Source organism: Toxorhynchites rutilus, unplaced genomic scaffold, assembly GCF_029784135.1.
Source record: "Toxorhynchites rutilus septentrionalis strain SRP unplaced genomic scaffold, ASM2978413v1 HiC_scaffold_281, whole genome shotgun sequence".
NCBI lineage: Eukaryota > Metazoa > Arthropoda > Insecta > Diptera > Culicidae > Toxorhynchites > Toxorhynchites rutilus.
The window spans coordinates 1-19816 of record NW_026599852.1 but is presented as its reverse complement, the minus strand read 5'-3'; the positions used below and the strand labels follow the sequence as shown (position 1 = coordinate 19816).

Here is a 19816-nt window from a genome sequence, read left to right as displayed (position 1 = left end):
TACTTGGGGGCCCATATTAGGTATCTGAGTAAAAAATGCCAACAAAGAATAAACTTTCTCCGTACAATTACCGGCACCTGGTGGGGAGCCCACCCAGAAGATCTTATAATGTTGTATCGAATAACTATTCTCTCAGTGATGGAGTATGGCAGTTTCCTTTTTTCAATCAGCTGCCAAAACACACCTCATTAAACTCGAGCGAATTCAGTATCTTTGTCTCCGTATTGCGTTGGGATGTATGCCCTCAACACATACCATGAGCCTCGAGGTTTTGGCAGGTGTACTCCCACTAAAAGATCGCTTCAATTTATTATCTCTTCAGTTCCTCATCCGGTGTGAGGTTATGAACCCATTGGTGATCGGGAATTTTGAGCAGCTGATCGAGCTGAATTTTCGCTCCGGATTCATGAGTTCATATCATGAATTCATCTCCATGCAGGTTGATCCTTCTTCGTATATTCCCAACCGTGTTTGTTTCCCTGACTACATCAATTCCTCTGTGCATTTTGATCTGTCCATGAAGCAAGATATCCATGGATATTCAGATTACCAACGATCGAGGATCGCTCCAACGATCTTCGATGAAATGTATGGGGTTTTTTTTTATCCCATTTATTTATTTAAGGCTCATTAGCATTTCAGCTGTAACAGAGCCGAATTTTAATCGTGTACATGTCACATGGTTATCATATCTATAATTAGCACATTACACAGTTGCCGTTCGCCAGTATTCCTTCTATACCATTACATATGATTCATTCACACAGTAGCCATTTAGGCGTAAGAGTATTCTGTTTGTTCTTCCATTATCCAGTTGGACCACCGGACAGCGGAGACAGTTGATTGATCATTGTTGAGTTATTTATAGAACAGCAGCCCGATGTGTCTTGCAGAGCAGAGCAGTTGTATGGATGAATCGATCTTATTTCGACCGTGGATCGATCTTCATCGCTGATGATTGTTGCGTGGACGAAGCTATTCTGTAACAACACAAAGATGGTCAATGAGGGTCCTGAGTTTTGAACTCACGATCGATCGCTTACTAAGCGAACGCGCAACCAATGTGGCTACGGAGACCCCCCAAGTATGGGGGTATCAATTGTGATAATATGTACTTTACTGATGGGTCCACTATAAATGATTCCACAGGATTTGGAGTGTTCAACGAATTTTTTAGCACCTCACACAGTCTTCAGAATCCTTGCTCAGTGTATATTGCTGAATTGGCAGCAATTCATTGGGCGCTGGACAGCGTCGCCTCACGACCTGTTGAACACTATTACATTGTAACGGATAGTCTTAGCTCTGTCGAAGCTATCCGTTCAGTGAGGCCGGAAAAGCACTCGCCGTACTTCCTTGAGAGAATACGAGAAATTTTGAGTGCTTTATCCAGACGCTGTTATGTCATTACCTTTGTCTGGGTCCCTTCACATTGCTCAATTCCGGGTAATGAGAGGGCTGACTCATTAGCAAAGGTAGGTGCAATTGAAGGCGATATTTATCAGCGTTAAATCGCCTTCAATGAATTTTATTCTTTAGTCCGTAAAAATACCATCGCTAACTGGCAACGCAAGTGGAATGAAGATGAATTGGGCCGGTTGTTTCACTTAAGGTTAGCCTCAAACCGTGGTTCAAAAGTCTAGACTTGAGTCGGGACTTTATTCGCACCTTCTCCCGACTCATGTCCAATCACTATTCGTTAGACGCGCTACTTTTTCGTTTTAATCTTGCCGAAGGCAATATCTGTGCTTGTGGCCAAGGTTACCACGACATCGAACACGTTGTTTGGTCGTGCGAGTTGTATCTTGTCGCCAGATCGAATTTAGAAAACTCCCTTCGGGCCCGAGGAAGACAGCCCAATGTGCCGGTGAGAGATGTGTTGTCTCGGTTAGACCTTGATTACATGTCCCATATATATGTTTTCCTTAAATCTATCGATCTTCGTGTGTGATTGTGCCTACATCCTTATACCCTCCTTTCCTTCCTTTGCGGGTAATTCGTCCCCTTGCTATAAATAGTAGAATAAGTTGAAATGTAAATACACTATAGATATACGAATAGATTTAAGAAATGAGTGTTCATCAACATTGTTACAATTTCCTTATAGCCCATCCTTCTCCTAAAAATATGTCACCCTCCTAAACTCGAGTACACCGCGAGTAATCGGTTTTTCACTTTACTTACCATAGATGTAAGAAAATTGTTTATATATATAGTTTTAAAATTATACTTAAGAATTCGGCTCCTTTAAACTTAAGTAACTGAGCCTGTAAAAATAAACGAATTAATAAAAAAAAAAAAAAACATCAACTCAACATAACTTTTTATACAACACTAGATGACCCAGCAATCCTTGAATTGCCATAAACATTATTTCTAGTGAATATGTTGGTTGTTAAATAAAAAATAACTAATGTATTGTAAGTGCGTTTAAACGTTTGAACGATCTACATATACGTGAAACGTTCGTTACTCTTGTGTTTGACATACCGAGAAATAGAGCGCCAAGTCGATGGCCACCGACAAAAATTGAAAAAAAAACACAAACCATTCTTGTATTCCAGTCCCGATGTATTTCATTAACGAATCTGAAGTGAAAATAGGAATATATTTTTGTCGTAAAGTAGACAAATTAAATGAAGAATATCAATATAAATTTCGTTGTTGCAAATCTATTTGTTGCTCTTCATCGAACCACAGAACTCAACATTAATATGAGCATTGAATGTTTTGCTCAGCTGAGGCGAATATGGTACTGTCGAACGATTTTCCATGTCAATGTTTGCGTTGTTAATGTTTATGAATGATTGTCTGTCATAATCAGTTTTTAATAGTTGATATATTGGACATCCACCTAAGATTGCGGTCGTGTCGTTGGTGAATTTTTTGAGAAAATGCATTGTACACTTTCCATCTGCTATGCAAGGCTATAAAAGTTTTAGATTACCGCACGGTCATGAACCATATTTGTGGTAACAATATCGAACAATAAAAGCAATTTTAAGTTGTTGAAATTTGAATGAAAATTTTTATTCGATGTTGTTTCAATACTTAGTAGACATCGTCCTGACCCTAACTTAACAATAATCTATTGATCTCCTTGCATTTCAACCAAAATATCATTCAAAATATAAAATAATTATCAGAGACTATTCTTGTTCAAGATACCTGAAGAGAATGTATTATTTTGCTACACAGAACACACAAAAGAGCCATATTTTATTTATTTTTATGTTTTAGAAGCGTGTTCAATTCACTCGAAAATTCATAACAATTTACGCTTCACAGAAATGGAACACGAAGCTTAATGACTGAAATTTTTGAGGAAATTACACTATCGATTTCCTCAGGGCGTATTTTGTCGATTATCCAAATTAAAAATGTGTATATGAGGTAATCCCAATTTTTTGTAATTTTGCCATCCAGCCGAATACATTCAGCAAGGTGTGGAACCGAATACATGTAACGTTGTAATGCAGCTCGTTCTACATTTCATTAATTTTTTTTTGTACACACGTTTTGTAATATCATGACAATGCATGTGTTTAAACCTGGCAATATTAAAGGCTGCGTCGGCGTTGCTCATGATAGCGTCTGGAAAATGAGTGTATTTTTCCTCACACCGCTTATGATGGTTTAGAATCGCAGTCATTCGCTCTCTACCTCAATATCGTTCGCAAGTTATTCTGCGTTGAGATGGTGAACGTTAGGAACATTGGAAACATTAGTACCATTGAAGAAGAAGATGGAGAGTGTCGTTTGAACGGTGAGTGTCAACGATGACCTCCATATTGTTGTTTTTTCTTCGAATCACAATTTCTCGGGTCACTGCGCAGTCACCATGACTCCATCACTCCAGCAATGTATTCAACGACATACACATTGAATGTATACATTGATTAGAATGTATGAAATTAACGTGATCGTCACCTTGCAAACCGAGCATGTATGATATGAAGGATGTCAATAATTCATTATGTTTATTCAAAAAGTCTTCCAGCTCGCTGGTAATACGCATGGCTTTAGTCGAATTAAGGTTATTGGCGCATGTGAGGATGAATGTCTAATGAAGTGAACGCGCCATATGTCATTTAACAACGTAAATAAATTCGCTCTCTTTGAAAAACAACCTACGGGTCGATTATTTGAATATTATTTATACCAAAACAATAAAATCGCGATTAAAAATAGGAGATGGGGTGAACCTTTGAGGTTATATATAGTTTTATGCCAAATTTGAAAAAATAGAAATCAGAATTATTTAGATTTTTTTTTGCATAGGGCTACCCTAATCGGTATTAAACATACGGTAATTAGTACACTAGCGGTATCATATATAGTTTACGTCTTTTTCTCATGCCTACCAAATTTTTTGTGCATAATTTCTTGAAAATCGTTCGAGTCGTTTCGGAGGAATTCAACCACGAATATCGTGACACAAGAATTTTGTATACAAGATTCCGATTTCGCAAAGCAATGGAATTTCATCAATTCTTGGAAAAAAATCAATCTCTTTTTTTGGTGGCTCAGGCAAAGCATTGTTATATTTTTCGTCAAAATTTGTTAATTGATTTTGTTCAAACTTCCAATAAAAAAACAAAGCTGCCATCTGGTGTACAAGGCTTATGAAATCGGAGAGGGTCGGGTCAAAATCAGTTTTTTGACTAATTTGGCGTGGAATTGTTCCATGATATTGATGTCAATTAACAAGAAATAGAATAATCGAAGAATAGTTTTCAATCAAATCCATCTTTAATTCGTTCCAATCGGTTCCAAGCACAGTAGATTACGCTAAAAAGGTACATTGAGCTCAACGCAGCATTTCTGGAGCTTACAGAGTTCCTGGGGCTGGGGCCAGATTCAGAGACTGCTGAGAGATAGCGTGTCCGGCGAGTGGGGCATCATGGACAGCTCCACGGGTAGCGGCCACATAACGGCCCTCCTTTTGGGCAAGGACGGCAATGGCTGGCTGATGGACGTAAGCGGTTGGGATCACGGAAGCATGGGCGGCGTAGCTAATAGCTGGGGCAATGGCAGAGTAAGCCAATGGAGCGGCATGGATCAGTGGAGCACCCAGGTTCTGCTGAACAACGGTGGTATGTGGGGCAGCAAGGGCCAATGGAGTGGAATAGGCCAGTGGCACAATGGATCCTTCAGCAACGGCGAGGGCGACGGCCATCATGACTACAGCTGCGATGCACTGTGAGGAAAAGAAGAATTAAGATTTCGAAGCATCCTTATTATTGTGTCTCAAAACTCACCTTCATGATTGTTGTTATAAGGATTGTCGTTGCTAGACGAGAAGAACGTGATGGATTCAAATGTGAATTGGTTATGCTTCTTTGACGGAACGGTTTTCGGCTTATATACGCCAATTGTTTCGGCAGATCAGAACCAACAGTTACATTGGGTGACGACATGCGTTTGTTTCGTCACAAAACGTTGAAATATTCCTTTCTAATCCAAAGACAATATGTGAATTCAAACAGGTTGGAATTCATTGGTAGTTTTTTTTTGTTTCGGAAGATATGAAATACTCTTGCTTTTATTGGCAACTTTTACTTGAAATTCTATCTCGGCATTCATAAAAAAAAACTAGTTCTAAATGATATGAGTCTTAAGAACCTGTTCACTGTGACATAATATTCTGAATCCGGAACGTAGTAATGTGCTCATTCGAGTACACAAATACGTTTGGCAGTTAAATTTACATTGCTTTTGATTGTTTTTCGTTACTAACCGGCGTCGATACAAAAAAAGCAGAACATAAAAGATTGATAATTGTCTTTCCGTTATTAGCTTCAACGTTTGGTTGGTGTATAAAAGCAGGGAATAATCAGTTCTGGAATCACACATAATCAGTTCTCTCAATTGTAACTATCGTTTCGTTTCGAGACAGCAATCCTTAAACCAACAATCATGAAGGTAGCTTGTGAATTATTCCAACTTCCAGGGCACGCAATGTAACTATCTTCCTATTCCTCATAGTGCATCGCAGCTGTAGTCATGATGGCCGTCGCCCTCGCCGTTGCTGAAGGATCCATTGTCCCACTGGCATATTCCTCTCCGCTGGCCCTCGCTGCCCCACATACCACCGTTGTCCAGCAGAACCTGGGTGCTCCACTGATCCACGCCGCTCCATTGGCTTACTCTGCCATTGCCCCAGCTATTAGCTATGCTGCCCACGCTTCCGTGATCCCAACCGCTTACGTTCATCAGCCAGCCATTGCCGTCCTTGCCCAAAAGGAGGGCCGTTATGTGGCCGCTACTCGTGGAGCTGTCCATGATGCCCCACTCGCCGGACACGCTATCTCTCAGCAGTCTCTGAATTTGGCTCCAGCCCCAGGAACTCTGTAAGCTCCAGAAATGCTGCTTGGGGTAGGCGACTTTTGTATGAAGAAATTAATTGAATGCTTGTCTGTGATTTGTGTATGGTGAAGAATATATTTTTGAATTGAATTTAATTTCTTTTCTTTCCATTGCTATTTTTTCTGAAATAGTGAAAAATAGTTTCTTCGAAAAATTGGTGGTAATGAAGGAATTTTCATGGACTTCAATAACAACAGACCCTTTTCAGCTATTTACAGTGATGTCAATATTCTTGTTTTTAGAATAATCTCGATTTGTTTGCTCGTTACCATAAATTCAACAAAGCATCCTTTTTCAGAAATGATTTTTGTTTTTGTTTTCTAATTTCTCATATAGCGTGAGTAGCATTGTATATTTTGTGCCGAATTTCAGGAAAAAAAATCGAATTTTTTTTGTCAAAAATCAAATCTGGGATTTTTTTGGAACAGGAGGCATAACGTATTGTTTAGGGTGCCAATGAAAAAGGTCATCTCGAATTTCCGAATGAGACTTCTTGCAAAATGTTGATTCCCGAGAAAAAATACGCTATGCAGAATTTCAGCTAAATCGTATTTTGTTTACTATTGTTTGAGTTTGAGTTTTTGATGTCAAAAAAAAATATTGTCACTAAAGGCGTAAAAGTTTGAGTTTTTGATGTCAAAAATTGACTTGAAGAAAAACAATATTTTTGAATTTCACTATTTTTGAAAAAAATAATTCGTCATAGAAAAAACGTGAAAAAACTCAATTTTTGTTTTCAAACAGCCGCCAATTTAAGAAATTTGTTTTTTGAAAAAAATATATTGTTCTAGTTCGATTTTTTGTGTCATTGAATCGGAAGGCTGAATTCGTGTACGCCATGGCATAACTTTTCTTTTGAACCCTCTCACTTTGCGAGCTTGTTGCTATTTTAATTCTGAATATTCTTAAACGGTTTTATTTAGCTGTAATCTGTTTGTATGTTTGTATGTTTGTATGTTTGTATGTTTGTATGTTTGTATGTTTGTATGTTTGTATGTTTGTATGTTTGTATGTTTGTATGTTTGTATGTTTGTATGTTTGTATGTTTGTATGTTTGTATGTTTGTATGTTTGTATGTTTGTATGTTTGTATGTTTGTATGTTTGTATGTTTGTATGTTTGTATGTTTGTATGTTTGTATGTTTGTATGTTTGTATGTTTGTATGTTTGTATGTTTGTATGTTTGTATGTTTGTATGTTTGTATGTTTGTATGTTTGTATGTTTGTATGTTTGTATGTTTGTATGTTTGTATGTTTGTATGTTTGTATGTTTGTATGTTTGTATGTTTGTATGTTTGTATGTTTGTATGTTTGTATGTTTGTATGTTTGTATGTTTGTATGTTTGTATGTTTGTATGTTTGTATGTTTGTATGTTTGTATGTTTGTATGTTTGTATGTTTGTATGTTTGTATGTTTGTATGTTTGTATGTTTGTATGTTTGTATGTTTGTATGTTTGTATGTTTGTATGTTTGTATGTTTGTATGTTTGTATGTTTGTATGTTTGTATGTTTGTATGTTTGTATGTTTGTATGTTTGTATGTTTGTATGTTTGTATGTTTGTATGTTTGTATGTTTGTATGTTTGTATGTTTGTATGTTTGTATGTTTGTATGTTTGTATGTTTGTATGTTTGTATGTTTGTATGTTTGTATGTTTGTATGTTTGTATGTTTGTATGTTTGTATGTTTGTATGTTTGTATGTTTGTATGTTTGTATGTTTGTATGTTTGTATGTTTGTATGTTTGTATGTTTGTATGTTTGTATGTTTGTATGTTTGTATGTTTGTATGTTTGTATGTTTGTATGTTTGTATGTTTGTATGTTTGTATGTTTGTATGTTTGTATGTTTGTATGTTTGTATGTTTGTATGTTTGTATGTTTGTATGTTTGTATGTTTGTATGTTTGTATGTTTGTATGTTTGTATGTTTGTATGTTTGTATGTTTGTATGTTTGTATGTTTGTATGTTTGTATGTTTGTATGTTTGTATGTTTGTATGTTTGTATGTTTGTATGTTTGTATGTTTGTATGTTTGTATGTTTGTATGTTTGTATGTTTGTATGTTTGTATGTTTGTATGTTTGTATGTTTGTATGTTTGTATGTTTGTATATTTGTATGTTTGTATGTTTGTATGTTTGTATGTTTGTATGTTTGTATGTTTGTATGTTTGTATGTTTGTATGTTTGTATGTTTGTATGTTTTGTATGTTTGTATGTTTGTATGTTTGTATGTTTGTATGTTTGTATGTTTGTATGTTTGTATGTTTGTATGTTTGTATGTTTGTATGTTTGTATGTTTGTATGTTTGTATGTTTGTATGTTTGTATGTTTGTATGTTTGTATGTTTGTATGTTTGTATGTTTGTATGTTTGTATGTTTGTATGTTTGTATGTTTGTATGTTTGTATGTTTATATGTTTGCATGTTTGTCTGTAGCGGGGCACGTTGGAATTCCATTATCCACAATTAACGACTTCATGATATGTCCCACGATTTTATTTTAGTCTTATCAATGCCCTAGACTAATGAAGGAGAGGTGTGATAACTGCTAACTGCTACTTGCCTAATTATTTTCTAGTTTTTAGTACATTATTATGTTTAATCACAATTAAACCGTTTAACTCAAAAAGTTTTTTTTACTTATTTTATTTCCGTTAAGTTCCTGTTGTATTGTTAAAAGATAAATATACAAATAATGAAATAATGGACACTAAATATATTATTTGTTACATTTATTCAGAGATTGAAGAAACGTCCAGAATTCGTGACCTTAGACTAGAATACCCCCTCAATGACGTTAAGGGTTTATCCAGATTTTTTGGCATGTTACCTGATATATTTACAGGCACCGTTTTGTTTCGCATGATTCGCCATCTTCAACGCAGCTAGGAAATTCGACCCACCCGAACTTGTTTTGTATATTGTCAAACAAGTGGTCAAGGTGCTTTTTATGATGTCCAAAGATTCAATGTTATGGCCCTTAAACGAATTTTGCAGGAACCTGAACAAGGTACGTTCTAAGGGTGCAATATATCGTTGGTATAGGTGGGATATTGAATCTTAGAGAATTCGTCAGGTTGTCAAGAAAACATGAGATTCGGTGTTGACCTGGTGAAACACAACGTCAGTCATATTGGCTAATTATGGACGTTTTTTTGTCCCTTTTATTTATTTAGGGCTCATTAGCATTTTAGCAGTAACAGAGCCGAACTTTAATCGTGTACATGTCACATGTTAATCATACCTTTAATTAGCACATTCCACAGTTGTCATTTTTCGGCGTAAAGGCGGAATTCGACCTATTCAATATGATACATGCTACGAGTTCAATATTACCAACAATGGATATGATACTTGCGTGTTTTATAAAATTTTGTTTTCACCTCAGCCACTACACAGTAGTGTGCGATCGCGCACTGCTCCAACATATGTCTTGATGCTATGGTTCTTATAATAATAATTTTGTTACTCCATTATTCTGGTGAATAATCTGGAGGGCCCTGAGTTTTGAACTCACGATCGATCGCTTACTAAGCGAACGCGCAACCAATGTGGCTACGGAGACCCCCAATTATGGACGTTGGTCCTGGATCGCTGCCTTCAATTCGTCTTGTTGCGAACAGAACTTGTTGTAGTTTATCGACTGGTTGCTGGACTTTCTTCGGGTGAAAACCAGCTATGGAGGTATCTGAAGATGGTTCATTTTGAATACCTCAAGATTTTTGTAAATCATGTAAATGATTAATTTCTCATGCTTTACATTACTTGCACTGACATGTTTTTCGATTATATTGTATGTAGCCAAAACATCGTAACGATCAATATAACAAATTTTCCTTTAAGACTACCGAAAATTTAAAAGGCTTTTGTCGAAATGAGATACATCTAATTTGGCTTCTGTATTCCTCTTTTATTATACTCATGAACCATATGAGTTTTACTATACAATTTGTTGTTGAAGTCACTGAAATTAAATATTTAAATCAATTTATGGCCAATATTGAACCTCTAATTCGTTGCAGAATTTGCTGAATTTTATGGAAGTTTCAGATATAGTATTGCTCAAACACAACGAGCACAAACACAAACGAGCCAATTGCAGTTAAAAAGTTCACCTAATTTATTCCACATAATCAAATCACATAGAGCAGAAACTTTGATCGAAACCGTAAAAAACCCCGTCAAAATCATTCACACAACGCACAGCACATCGTTGCTTACAGAGTTCCTGGGGCTGGGGCAAGGTTCAGCGACTGCTGGGAGATGGCGTGTCCTTCCAGAGGGGCATCATGGATGGCTCCACGAGTGGCGGCCAGATAACGACCTTCCTGCTGGGCAAGAACGGCAATGGCTGGCTGATGGACATAAGCGGTTGGAACGACCGAAGCGTGGGCAGCGTAGCTAATAGCTGGGGCAACGGCGGAGTAAGCCAATGGAGCGGCGTAAGTCAGTGGGGCACCCAGGTTCTGCTGGACGACGGTGGTGTGGGGTGCAGCCAGGGCCAATGGAGAGGAATAGGCCAATGGGACAAGGGCTCCTTCGGTGAGGGCGAGAACCATCATGACTACAGCTGCGATGCACTATTCAAATGGAAACAATGTTGATTACATGTTGTAATTTAAATAATGTGACGATTTAAAACTCACCTTCATGATTATTGTTTAGAGGATTCTCGTTGAGAAGCGGAATAAGTGAATTGCTCTGAACGTTGATGTATTGTGCTTCCAGAATAATTTAGTGCGACCTTATATACTCAATCAGATCTTCTCAGCTAGCCAGAACAAATGATTGACACTGGTCCCCGAGAATCAAAACTGGTTCATAAACTTTAATTCAATTGTTTTTGCTTCGCGTTCTTCGCTATGGAAATTATTTTTCGTCCAAACAGATTACACCTCCTACTTTTGTTTTATTGCAACGGCTATTCTAGTTTTTTCATAACTCTGGGTGGATGTTATAAAGTTCATCACATCTTAGAGGAACTGGTTTGGAAAAGTGAATCAAGTATCGATTCCTACATTTTCTTCGGTAATTGTCGCAACGTGCGGTTGCGACGCACCTGCTCCCAAACACCTTGAGAGAAATAAAACGTTCCCACTTTCGGCGCGCTACTGTGTTTCACCGAGAATCAAAAGAAAACACAACAATGATTCAATGATTCAAAAACAAATAGTCAGAAGTGAAAGAAAGTCCTAAATTGATTGTTACAAAAGCGTTAAGCGTAATTATTCTTAATTGTATATCCTATATTATTGTAAGTAAGCTAGTAAATCGATTGTGCTATGTCTAATGCTAAAACTAAATTTACAGCTGCAAATCTAGAGAACGAAGATTCTTAAAAATAACCCCACCTCCAACGAACTAAACAAACGAGACACTAAACGTAAGTTCTCTAAATCTAAATCTAGCTGCAACACAGAAAAACTTATGATAGTGTAAAAAACCTTAAAATTAATATGTACAATTTAAAACTACTTCTATTCCTAAAACTACTATGTACAATAGAACCATTTTAATGTATTGATTTATACCTACGGTAGGGATTTTTTAACGTCGTCGTCATCGCCATCGCCATTGTATTGCGTATTGAAATAAACGTTTAAAAAAACGGAAAATTGTTTCTCTTCCGTTGCGGTTGCAACATTTTAAAAAATCCGTTTAGTTCGTGATCGGGGAAGCTTTATAGAGGTTGCAATAATGCCGAGAAATAATCGGGCAAAACCAGGTGTGAGTTGTGCGCTGTGCAAGGATCTCGACAACAGCCGGATGGTTAGTTGTGACGAATGCGGTAAATGGTTCCATTTCGTGTGCGTGGGTGTAACTGAGGGAATCGAAGAAGTTGATTGGAGCTGTTCAGAGTGTGAGGCGAAACGAGCAGACCAGATCCCATCGGTCATCACTACAGATCATGCACAGAGTGAAGCGGAGCCTAGGCCAGTGGATAACCAGGGGCAAGTTGAGCTACTCAGGGAATTCCAGAGGAGAATGGACCAAATGCAAAGTAGGTTCGAAGAACAACAGCAGGCATACGAAAAGCTGCTTCGGGAAAAGGACCGCGAAATGCAGAATGCGATTAAGGATTTGCAGTCCCAGTTCCAGCGTCGTATGGAGAAAAGAGAACAGCAGATACGAGAGGAGTTGAGCGTTCCCGTAGTTGTTCATCCACCGAATGCAAATTCGACAACGTTGGGAACTGAGAATCGTCAGACAGATGACGTCAGCAAGGCGATCGAGCAGATGCAAAGACAACTCGCAGAGATGGCTAGAAAACAGGATTCAGAAACGAAGAGTCTTGAGGAGCGAGTGAGGGCGATGGAAATCAGCAGCAGCGAACCTGTCCCAGCGAGGAATGATGGTTTGAATGCGGATGCGGATCCATTCATTCCTAACGGCCTTCATCTATCTTCGACAGTGAATCCTTCTCATGAACTCAGCAGGAGTCAACTCGCTGCGCGACACGCGGTGGCAAAGGAGTTACCTACATTCTCGGGCAACCCTGAAGAGTGGCCTTTATTCATCGCCACTTATGAGAGTACCACAAGGATATGCGGCTTTAGCGATGAAGAAAATTTGCTTCGACTCCAACGCAGTTTGAAAGGCAAAGCTCTTGAGACAGTTCGTAGTCGGTTGTTGTATCCAGCAGGACTTGATGGTGTCATCAATACGCTTCGTATGCTGTTTGGCCGTCCTGAAATCATCGTTCACTCGTTAGTTTGCAAGATTCGGGAAATGCCAGCGCCAAAGGCGGAGAAATTGGGAACTCTGATAGATTTCGGCGTAGCAGTCCAGAACATGTGCGCAACGATTGTGGCGTGTGGTTTGAACGAGCATCTATGCAACGTGGCACTCCTTCAAGAACTCGTTGAGAGACTGCCACCTACTGTGAAGCTCGACTGGGCAAAGCATCGTCAAACAATGTCAGCGGTCACACTATCGGATTTCAGTAGCTGGTTGGGCACGCTAGTGGAAGCAGCTTGCGTAGTAACGATTCCATCGACGATCAGTATGTACGTTGGTAGAACTGAGAAGCGTGTCCGAAAGGAGGAAGTTAATGTCCACATTCAGTCCGACTCAAATCATTTTCCAAACTCTACGATGTCCTCCAAAAGTACGTCGAAACCAGCCAGCAAGCAATGCGTTATTTGTCACGGAGAATGCAGCAGTGTAGGGTTGTGCCAAAGGTTTCAAGAATTGGATATCGGGGCGCGATGGGCAGTGCTGAAACAGAATAAATTGTGTCGGAAGTGTCTGTCGAAACATTTCGGAGCATGTGCAGTAAAGCAAGCCTGTGGTAGAAACGGATGTTCATACATGCATCACAGGTTGCTACACGACGATTCCAGATACCAGCGAATGGAGAATCCTCAGATATCGAGTCTACAGGCGGAAGCAATTACACCTACCGAGAATTGTAATTTTCACATTAACGATGTTAGCAAGATTCTCTTCCGATACGTGCCGGTGCTACTTCACGGACGAGGGAAGATTGTACGCACATTCGCCTTTTTGGACGACGGTTCGTCAGTGACGCTGATGGAACATAGTTTGCTGAAGGAGCTAGACATTCAAGGTGAATCATATCCCTTGTGTCTGGGCTGGACAGGGGATTATCAACGTCAGGAAATGAATTCTGTGAAGTTAGCGGTAGATATTTCCGGAGTGCACGACATGAGAACATATTGGATACCGAAAGTGCACACCGTGGACAGTCTCGCTCTACCCCAGCAAACTCTCGCGATGGAGGAATTAGCGCGACATTTTCATCATTTGACGGCCTTGCCGGCTGATTCCTATCGCAATGTTCGACCACGGATACTTATAGGAATGGATAATTGCCGCTTGGGCCACGCGCTCGACAGCAGAGAAGGAAGAAAGGACGAACCAATCGCTGCCAAAACACGCCTGGGGTGGATAGTATTCGGGCCTTGCTCTATAGAATCCCAAACAACGACTAGTTTAGTCGCACACCACAGTCTTCATGTGTGTCCATGTACCGAACAGAGCGACGCAGAGCTACACAACGCAGTAAAAGCGTACTTTTCGTTAGACAGCATCGCAATAAGTTCCGTTAAACCACTGATGTCGAAGGACGACGAGCGAGCCGAGAAATTGTTGAAATCTCTGACTAATGTGAACAAGGGGCGCTATGAAACTGGATTACTCTGGCGGTATGATGATGTTCGAATGCCAGACAGCAAATCAATGGCAATGAAGCGGCTGATATGTCTGGAAAAGCGAATGCAACGGGACCCTGATCTAGCTGAAGCTCTGAAGGAGAAACTTAGGGATTACGAGCGATCTGGGTACATCGTAAAACTGACGGAGAACCAACTAGCCGAGAGATTCGAACGCGTGTGGTACCTTCCAATATTCCCTGTTGTCAATCCCAATAAGCCGGGAAAGTTGCGCATAGTGTGGGATGCAGCCACAAAGGTGGCGGGTGTTTCGCTGAACTCGTTCCTGCTAACTGGACCAGATCAACTTACTTCTCTTCTATCCGTTTTACAACGCTTCCGAGAATTTCGCATTGCCATAACGGGCGACATTCGAGAGATGTTTCTTCAGGTGTTGATGAACTGGCGCGATCAACAGTGTTTGAGGTTTCTATGGCGGAACGGAGAATCAAATCGTAGCTCAGATGTCTATGTCACAAAGGTAATGACTTTCGGGGCAACCTGCTCACCCAGCTGTGCACAATATGTGAAGAACCACAATGCGCAACGATTTCAGGATAAGTTCCCGAGGGCAGCGGAGGCGATAATTAGAGAGCATTACGTGGATGATATGCTGTCCAGTGTGGAGACAGAAGATGAGGCGATTAAGCTAGCTGTAGATGTCCGATTCATTCACGCAGAGGCAGGTTTCGAAATAAGGAATTGGCTGTCAAATTCGAATCGAGTACTGCAGGAGCTGAAGGCAAATCCAGGAGAGAAGAGCTTGAATCTGTTGAGCGAAATGGGAACCGAGAAAGTTCTGGGATTGTGGTGGTGCACCGCAGCCGACACCTTCACCTTCAAAGTGTCTTCGAGGATAAATGTCGATCTACTGCAAGGTCATATTGTGCCAACCAAAAGGCAGATTTTGAGTACGCTGATGACGATCTACGACCCACTTGGACTACTTGCGAATTTCCTTATGTTCCTGAAAATCCTGCTCCAGGAAATTTGGCGTAGTGGCATAAATTGGGACGAACCCATTAAGAGCGAACAGTGGGAGAAATGGCAAATATGGTTGCAAGTTCTTCCGCAAGTGGAATCCGTCAGTGTACCCAGGTGTTACCGGATAAAAACGAGTACAGGCGGTCAAAACGAAATTCAACTCCATGTGTTCGTAGATGCATCCGAAAACGGATATGCCGCAGTTGCCTACCTCCGGTTCGAAGAAGATGGCGAAGTGGAATGTGCGCTCGTCGGCGCGAAAACAAGAGTAGCTCCGTTGCGATTCGTGTCGATTCCCAGACTTGAACTTCAGGCAGCAGTTATCGGTGCCCGTTTGGCGAAAGGTATCATGATGTCTCACCAGCTTAAACCAACAAAACAGTTTTTCTGGACGGAGGCGCGTGACGTTCTTTGCTGGTTGAATTCCGATCACCGGAGATACAATCAATTCGTCGCAGTGCGGATCAGTGAAATTCTAGAGTTGACCGAGGTTAACGAATGGAATTGGATTCCGACGAAACTGAATGTTGCTGACGATGCGACGAAATGGCAGAAACTCCCGGATTTTTCTCCTGCTAGTCGTTGGTTCCGTGGTCCACAATTCTTGTGGGAGGCAAAGGAAGAGTGGCCTGTTGCAGTATCGAGCTTCGATTACACCGCAGAAGAGAAGCGACCCAATGTGCTACATCATTCCGTCAAGCGTGTCCTGTTTAGGTGGGAAGATTTCCCTAAATGGAAGCGGCTGCTGCGTCATGTTGCATTCGTACAGCGGTATCCATCGAATCTGCGCAAGAAATTATCGAAGGAGCCCATCGTCACCGGCCCATTGACACAAGAAGAGCTTGGAAAAGCAGAGTTGTTAATTCTCAAACTGGTTCAGAATGCTGAATTCGTTGCAGAGATAGCTGCATTACAGAAACCGAAGCTCGCACCATGGAAGAACGCATTGCCCAAGAGTAGCTCGCTGTATGGGCTCAGTCCGTTTCTGGATGAAGAGGGGCTGCTGCGAATGAAAGGACGTATAGATGCTTGTGAAGACGTCGATGATTGTACGAAGCGCCCGATACTGTTGCCGAAGTGTCATCCCGTTACCGACCTCATTATATCCAGTGTTCATCAGCATTTCTGTCACATGAATCACCAGACTACACTCAACCAGATTCGGCGTAGATTTTACGTGCCTCAGCTACGGTCGGCCTACAAACGCGTACGAGCACGGTGTCAGCACTGCAAGAATCGCCAGGCGAAGCCAGTTGCTCCAGAAATGTCAGCTCTGCCACCCGCACGCCTGAAGGCTTTCTGTCGTCCATTTTCCTACGTTGGCATCGACTACTTCGGTCCAATACATGTAGTTGTTGGCCGGAGGACCGAGAAACGATGGGGAGTGCTGATCACATGCCTAACGGTGCGAGCGATACATCTTGAAGTTGCTCACAGCCTCACAACCGACTCATGCATTCTCGCCATCAGAAACTTCATCGCCAGGAGAGGTACCCCTCTGGAGATAGTAAGCGATCGCGGTACGAACTTCATCGGAGCAAGTCGAGAATTGAAAGAAGCGTTACAAAAAATGGACCACGAAAAGCTGATAGAGCACTTCGTCACCACTGATACGAAATGGTCTTTCAACCCTCCTGCATCTCCACATTTCGGAGGAGCCTGGGAACGCCTTGTTCAATCCGTGAAGAAACCCCTGAAGCAACTCCAAGGCACACGCACACCCACCGATGAACTATTGAAGAACATGCTCTCAGAGATCGAACTAATCATCAACTCACGACCTCTAACGGAATTGCCATTAGATGACGAGCTTTCCCAAGCTCTCACTCCGAATCATTTTCTGATCGGGTCATCAGATGGTTCAAAGCCCCCGTTCACGTTTGACGACAGCAGTTACGCTCTGAAACACACCTGGAAATCCTCCCAAGTCTACGCAAACCGGTTTTGGCGTCGCTGGGTAGCTGAATACCTACCAACTCTCACTCGGAGGACGAAATGGTTTAGCCACGTCAAGCCAATCGCAGAAGGGGACATCGTCGTCATCGTTGATGAGACTCTGCCGAGGAACTGCTGGCCGAAAGGTCGAGTTGTCCACGCAATTCGGTCCAAGGATGGACAGGTTCGTCGTGCTCTGGTACAGACCTCGACTGGAGTGCTAGAGAGGCCAGTCGTGAAGATCGCTGTGTTGGACGTAGGTGCAAGCGTAAGTACATAGGATCAATGGCCCTGATGCACTGGGGGAGAGTGTCGCAACGTGCGGTTGCGACGCACCTGCTCCCAAACACCTTGAGAGAAATAAAACGTTCCCACTTTCGGCGCGCTACTGTGTTTCACCGAGAATCAAAAGAAAACACAACAATGATTCAATGATTCAAAAACAAATAGTCAGAAGTGAAAGAAAGTCCTAAATTGATTGTTACAAAAGCGTTAAGCGTAATTATTCTTAATTGTATATCCTATATTATTGTAAGTAAGCTAGTAAATCGATTGTGCTATGTCTAATGCTAAAACTAAATTTACAGCTGCAAATCGAGAGAACGAAGATTCTTAAAAATAACCCCACCTCCAACGAACTAAACAAACGAGACACTAAACGTAAGTTCTCTAAATCTAAATCTAGCTGCAACACAGAAAAACTTATGATAGTGTAAAAAACCTTAAAATTAATATGTACAATTTAAAACTACTTCTATTCCTAAAACTACTATGTACAATAGAACCATTTTAATGTATTGATTTATACCTACGGTAGGGATTTTTTAACGTCGTCGTCATCGCCATCGCCATTGTATTGCGTATTGAAATAAACGTTTAAAAAAACGGAAAATTGTTTCTCTTCCGTTGCGGTTGCAACAGTAATTGATAATTGTGTAGTTAAGCGTATGATGGCTTTTTCATAAGTATATGCAGCCTAGACATGTTTTTTACTCTCCTGTACTCGCGCGCAATATCGTAACTTATATACTCACAGACTGTGCGTGGCTCTGTTATATTATTATTGTGTATTTTTAGGCGTTATTGGTATTCATTTAAAGAAAAGGATGTAATAGAATGAAAGAACTCCAGAAAATAATTTTTCTTTAACTCCATTCAGTTTTAATAGTCATTTTCTTCAGCCACCTCATTGATTCTCGGTCTGTCAGACCTATGAGGGAGTATAGGAAGGTTGAAGAACGTTCATCGATTATTTTCATTCAATTATGAAATTTAATAATTGTATTATTTTTTATAAAACATTCGTACTTAACAACATACCTTCAATTAGAACTATAACGAAAATTATTAGAGCTGACACCGAGTTAACTAATTCCTGTAAGAAAACACTTCGGGTGAAAATGGCCTGGCTGGTAGTGAAGTAAAAAAGGCCACCAAACAAAACATTTTCTTTATTTTTATTTCAACAAATATTCAAGTCTCAGTAAAAAAAAATTCTTTTAATTTAAAGATTCAGTATTGCTTTGATTTGTAGTGAAATGCGTTACTTCGTCTTTTCTAGATATGTGTTATGTGTTTTCAGGATTTTTAGTGTACCAAATTGTGCAAAACATTTTTTTTTATGATTTCGATTTTTTTAATTATAATTTTGAGACCCAGTACTGCTCTAATTTATAATTGAATGCGTTCCTAAGTATTTTTTGATATGTGTGATTTTTTCAGAAAATTTCGAGCATTGCGTTGCGTACTAAAATATTTTTCCATTTTTTCACCGTCTATATTTTTTAATATTTGGAAAAACTATAATTTTATACGTTTACGTTTGATTTAGTGTACGTTTGATTTAGAAATACAGAAGCACTCTCCACCAGACAACATGGAAATCGACGCGATGCCTCAACCGAACATGATTGCACCACTGTGTGTGTTGAATAAACAGCACGCTAGACGCTTGAACTTGTGTGAGTCCACTACGGAGACTCTCTTGATAAAATAGTTCTGAAAAGAACAAATAAATTAATTTCCCCGCTTTGTGAACGATGGAATAAAACACGAAACGTAAAGACACGTGTCGTATTTCCTTTCAGATTGCATCCGGGAAAATTAAATTTGTTTGCTGCTGCGGCACCGGTGTTGTTGCTGCTGCTGAAATTTTTTCTGTTGGTGTTGCTGCTTTGCTACCGTTCCAGTTGCTGAAGTTGAATTTGATTACTCTGTTTCTTTTCGAGTTCTTCCTTTTGGTTGATGAGTCCCAGAGTGTTCAATTTTGAGTAAAAAACAATTTTCGAGATGACAGTACTGTCCATTTTTGCATAGGAGACGTAATCACCAACACCATTAGTGTTGGGAAAACGCAA

General features: G+C 40.1%; 4 protein-coding genes across 4 annotated transcripts; 2 read left to right on the top strand and 2 right to left on the bottom strand.

Moving 5' to 3' along the window:
• Positions 1–4667: 4667 nt before the first annotated feature.
• LOC129781925 (adult cuticle protein 1-like) lies at positions 4668–5346 on the bottom strand. Its single transcript, XM_055789423.1, has 2 exons — positions 5262–5346; positions 4668–5200 (listed from the first exon to the last, which is right to left on the bottom strand). Exons 1-2 carry the CDS (start codon positions 5265–5267, stop codon positions 4832–4834), a joined length of 375 nt encoding a protein of 124 aa, XP_055645398.1. The 5' UTR covers positions 5268–5346; the 3' UTR covers positions 4668–4831.
• A 509-nt stretch (positions 5347–5855) lies between these two features.
• Positions 5856–6435, top strand: LOC129781924 (adult cuticle protein 1-like). Its single transcript, XM_055789422.1, has 2 exons — positions 5856–5925; positions 5989–6435. Exons 1-2 carry the CDS (start codon positions 5920–5922, stop codon positions 6355–6357), a joined length of 375 nt encoding a protein of 124 aa, XP_055645397.1. The 5' UTR covers positions 5856–5919; the 3' UTR covers positions 6358–6435.
• Positions 6436–10462: 4027 nt separating this feature from the next.
• Positions 10463–11134, bottom strand: LOC129781923 (adult cuticle protein 1-like). Its single transcript, XM_055789421.1, has 2 exons — positions 11013–11134; positions 10463–10946 (listed from the first exon to the last, which is right to left on the bottom strand). The coding sequence occupies exons 1-2, from the start codon at positions 11016–11018 to the stop codon at positions 10584–10586; spliced, it is 369 nt and encodes a 122-aa protein (XP_055645396.1). The 5' UTR covers positions 11019–11134; the 3' UTR covers positions 10463–10583.
• Positions 11135–12063: 929 nt separating this feature from the next.
• LOC129781926 (uncharacterized) lies at positions 12064–17209 on the top strand. The gene is made up of 2 exons (XM_055789424.1): positions 12064–17031; positions 17180–17209. Exons 1-2 carry the CDS (start codon positions 12064–12066, stop codon positions 17207–17209), a joined length of 4998 nt encoding a protein of 1665 aa, XP_055645399.1.
• Positions 17210–19816: the final 2607 nt, after the last annotated feature.

Bases quoted from the DNA above. Each gene is read 5' to 3' on its own strand.
- LOC129781926 (XM_055789424.1), top strand. From the start codon at position 12,064: ATGCCGAGAAATAATCGGGCAAAACCAGGTGTGAGTTGTGCGCTGTGC. The intron at 17,032-17,179 runs GTAAGCGATCGC...CACATTTCGGAG, and splicing joins GAGGTACCCCTCTGGAGATA to GAGCCTGGGAACGCCTTGTT.